This window comes from Anastrepha obliqua, chromosome 5 (assembly GCF_027943255.1).
Source record: "Anastrepha obliqua isolate idAnaObli1 chromosome 5, idAnaObli1_1.0, whole genome shotgun sequence".
NCBI lineage: Eukaryota > Metazoa > Arthropoda > Insecta > Diptera > Tephritidae > Anastrepha > Anastrepha obliqua.
Window position 1 is genome coordinate 90,466,589 of NC_072896.1, and position 2,955 is coordinate 90,469,543.

A 2,955-nucleotide genomic window follows, 5' to 3' on the forward strand; every position below is an offset into this window, starting at 1 on the left:
GCATTTTTGGACCACCCTATTATATATATTCTTATTATATACAATATATATTACTTTTTAAATGTCTTAATGTTTTTTTAACAAATAAAAACATTTCTCAACTTAAAAACGTACTAAAAAGTCATTTATTACGCCAAAAGTTCTTATGACCGCTCTTCCTACGCGGCGGGACCACTGTGCATTGTGAATATTTGGTCGATGGTAGACCAAGGTAGAACCTTATAGGCGATATTAAGCAGACTAGTCCCGCGCTAACAAGGAGTTACGGGCAATAAAAAACCTCCTCCAATCTATCTCACCAACTTGAATATATCTTTATTTGCGCACAAATTTGTTAGTAACCGATGCCAAATATTAAACTTCGCCCAAATAAATTTTCTCGAGAAAGAGTAATATTTAGTTATGAAACTTCTACTCGAAGTTCTACACATGATGTTTATTATCTGGCATTAAGGGGTTAGGTGGGTTTGAAAATTTCAAAAAATCGAATTTTGTTTTTTTGTCTCATTAAATAGTACAGTATGTTTAAAATACTCTCCTAAAATTTTAAGTCAATCCGAGTAAAATTCTAAGAGATAAACCCTTCAGAAGTTCCGCCCAATAGGCCACGTCAGTTGAGCGCTTCGCTCGTATACGTGTTTATCTCAAAACTCCATTTTTTAAGTCGGTGGACACGATATCTCGAAAAGTTATGAAGCGATTTAGTTCAAATTTTGTACAAATCTTTGAAATAACATTATCTAGTTATTGAACGAAGGATTTTTTTTTTTGTTAATTACAACAATTTTTTTTTGAGCCAATGTATGTCGAAAATTTCACTAAAAAATGTGTTTTTTGGTTCAAAGACTGTCATAAATTCAAATTTTGATTTTTTTTCCTTCGTACAACAATGAGATTTATCCATGTACTAACGAAATCCGTTTGGGTTTCTGATTTTAGATGAACCAATAATGAGCTATGCTGTCCACGGCAAGAGCAGTTTTTTTTGGGACGTCAAGGAAGATGAGGTACCAACGGCTGAGTTTTCGAAATTTTTAAATAAAAATTTCACAAAATACTGTTTATATACATATGTATCTTAGATACAGTGAATTGCTTAAATAAAATATATGATTTTATATACTAAAAAAAATAGTAAAAATCTTCTTTTTTTCAACCTCTGAAACCCACCTAACCCCTTAATTTAAGCTTCAACGGATTTTTGAGGTAAGCTTGCGATTTTCATTTAGTATCAGTTCGGAGAATGCACTCCGCACTTTAACAATTTTTTCATCCAATTAATCAAGTTGACCGAAAATTAAAATTTCATCCAACACCCAGCAGGAAAAAAAAAAATTCAAATCAAATACAAATCTTCAATTAAAATTTTGTTTTTATTTTGTCAAATCATAAATATTAAACCGTGGACATTTATTACTTATTCCTCCGCTCGATTTCCATGTATTCATTGCCATTTGTCATCATTGCTTAGTAACCACTTGGTGCTGGAGCTGGAGCACAAGCGACTGGTGCCAAGTTGGGTTGACAGCTGATAAGGTAGTTCTGCGGGCAAAGCGGTGCTGGAATGCTGCTGGCACCACCCCCATAGGCTGATTTACGGAAACGGCTCAAATCGAACATATTTTGGTGGTGAACGCCTTGTGCATTCTGTTCGGCTGCCGCTTCTTTGTTGGCAGACGCAGAACTGCCACTACTAACTGGGCCAGCCAAGACAACGCTGAAGATGGCGGCGATCAAAGTAATGTAAACGAAGAATTTCATAGTGAGTTTTGTGAGTTTCTTGTAATAACTTGGACTGTGAAGCTACTGAAGTGAACTGATAATTTACATCAGCCAGCCGCAGACCTTTTATACCAAAAAAAATTCAACTAGCGCACGTTTTCACGCTGGACTGAGGCAGTGTTTGTTGGTGCGGCAGTTTTTGCTGAAGTGTGCGAAAATGCTGCGCTGTATTTCTGCCGACCTGTAAATTTTAATTTAATGAAAAAGAATACGAAAAAAATTGAACCGGTAGTAACCTGGTTTATATTGCCGATGTTCGGTTTTTTGCTGCTTTTGATGATACGATTTTCTTTAAAGGTTGTGCAATTTTAAACCATTTTATTAAGTGAAGGTTTCTGAAATGTGACCTGGAATTGTTAAGGCAGAGCGACACAATTTTCATAGTATGCGAATATGTGAAGAATATTAAATTTTTAGCAAAGATGGAAGTATTTAATTTTAATTTTAAATTATTTACTGGGTAAATAATTTTAGAAAATTTCCAAAAAAAATCGTATTGCTCATTCAGGCGTAAGATATTAGAAAATCTCTGTTTGAAACTTCCATGCAATTTTTCAATACATGCAAAGAGACTTTGCCTAAGTGCAATATTTTGTAAAAGTTTTAGATTATTTTCAGGAAGAGAGGAAACACGCCTTCAGGCCTATGTTTTTTAAAGAGTTTCAAATTTTGGAATACTGAACACATAGGAGAGATGGCAAAGTTTGCTTTTTTGTTTTTTATTTTTTATTTTATCTTCATGGATGTTGTGGTAGCGCGCTACACTCAAGTGGCCTTCTGGCACCAGGCTAAGCCCAGTCTAAGTCTGCTTATTTCCACCTCCTCTCACCGCGAGACTACCGTCAAGTTTTATATGGCAGGAAATTTTTCCGCCGCCGCTGCTGTATCTCAGTCTTTCCAGACGCCTCATTCTTTTCTGTCTTATCTTTTTAGTTCCGGCAACTAAGTCGCATGTCGCATTCCACAGTTCGTTTGAGCGCAGCCTATGTAGCACGAATGCTCGCGGCTAAAGGGGTTCTCCAACGGCTCTATAGAGTTTTTCTTTTTCAGAACAGAAGCGCAATCATGAGAAGAATGCCTCCTTGAATGACGCACTATAGCTCGGAAAAGGTTGAGACATCTCGACCAATTGCAGCCAGAAGAAAGGCACATACGCTCAATCCAACCCAGCTC

At 36.3% G+C, this 2,955-nt stretch overlaps 1 protein-coding gene across 1 annotated transcript; it reads right to left on the reverse strand.

Annotated features, from left to right (window-relative positions):
* Positions 1 to 1,354: 1,354 nt before the first annotated feature.
* LOC129247781 (vitelline membrane protein Vm26Aa-like) lies at positions 1,355 to 1,829 on the reverse strand. The gene has a single exon (XM_054887081.1). It carries the CDS (start codon positions 1,759 to 1,761, stop codon positions 1,468 to 1,470), a length of 294 nt encoding a protein of 97 aa, XP_054743056.1. The 5' UTR covers positions 1,762 to 1,829; the 3' UTR covers positions 1,355 to 1,467.
* Between the last annotated feature and the right edge of the window lie 1,126 nt (positions 1,830 to 2,955).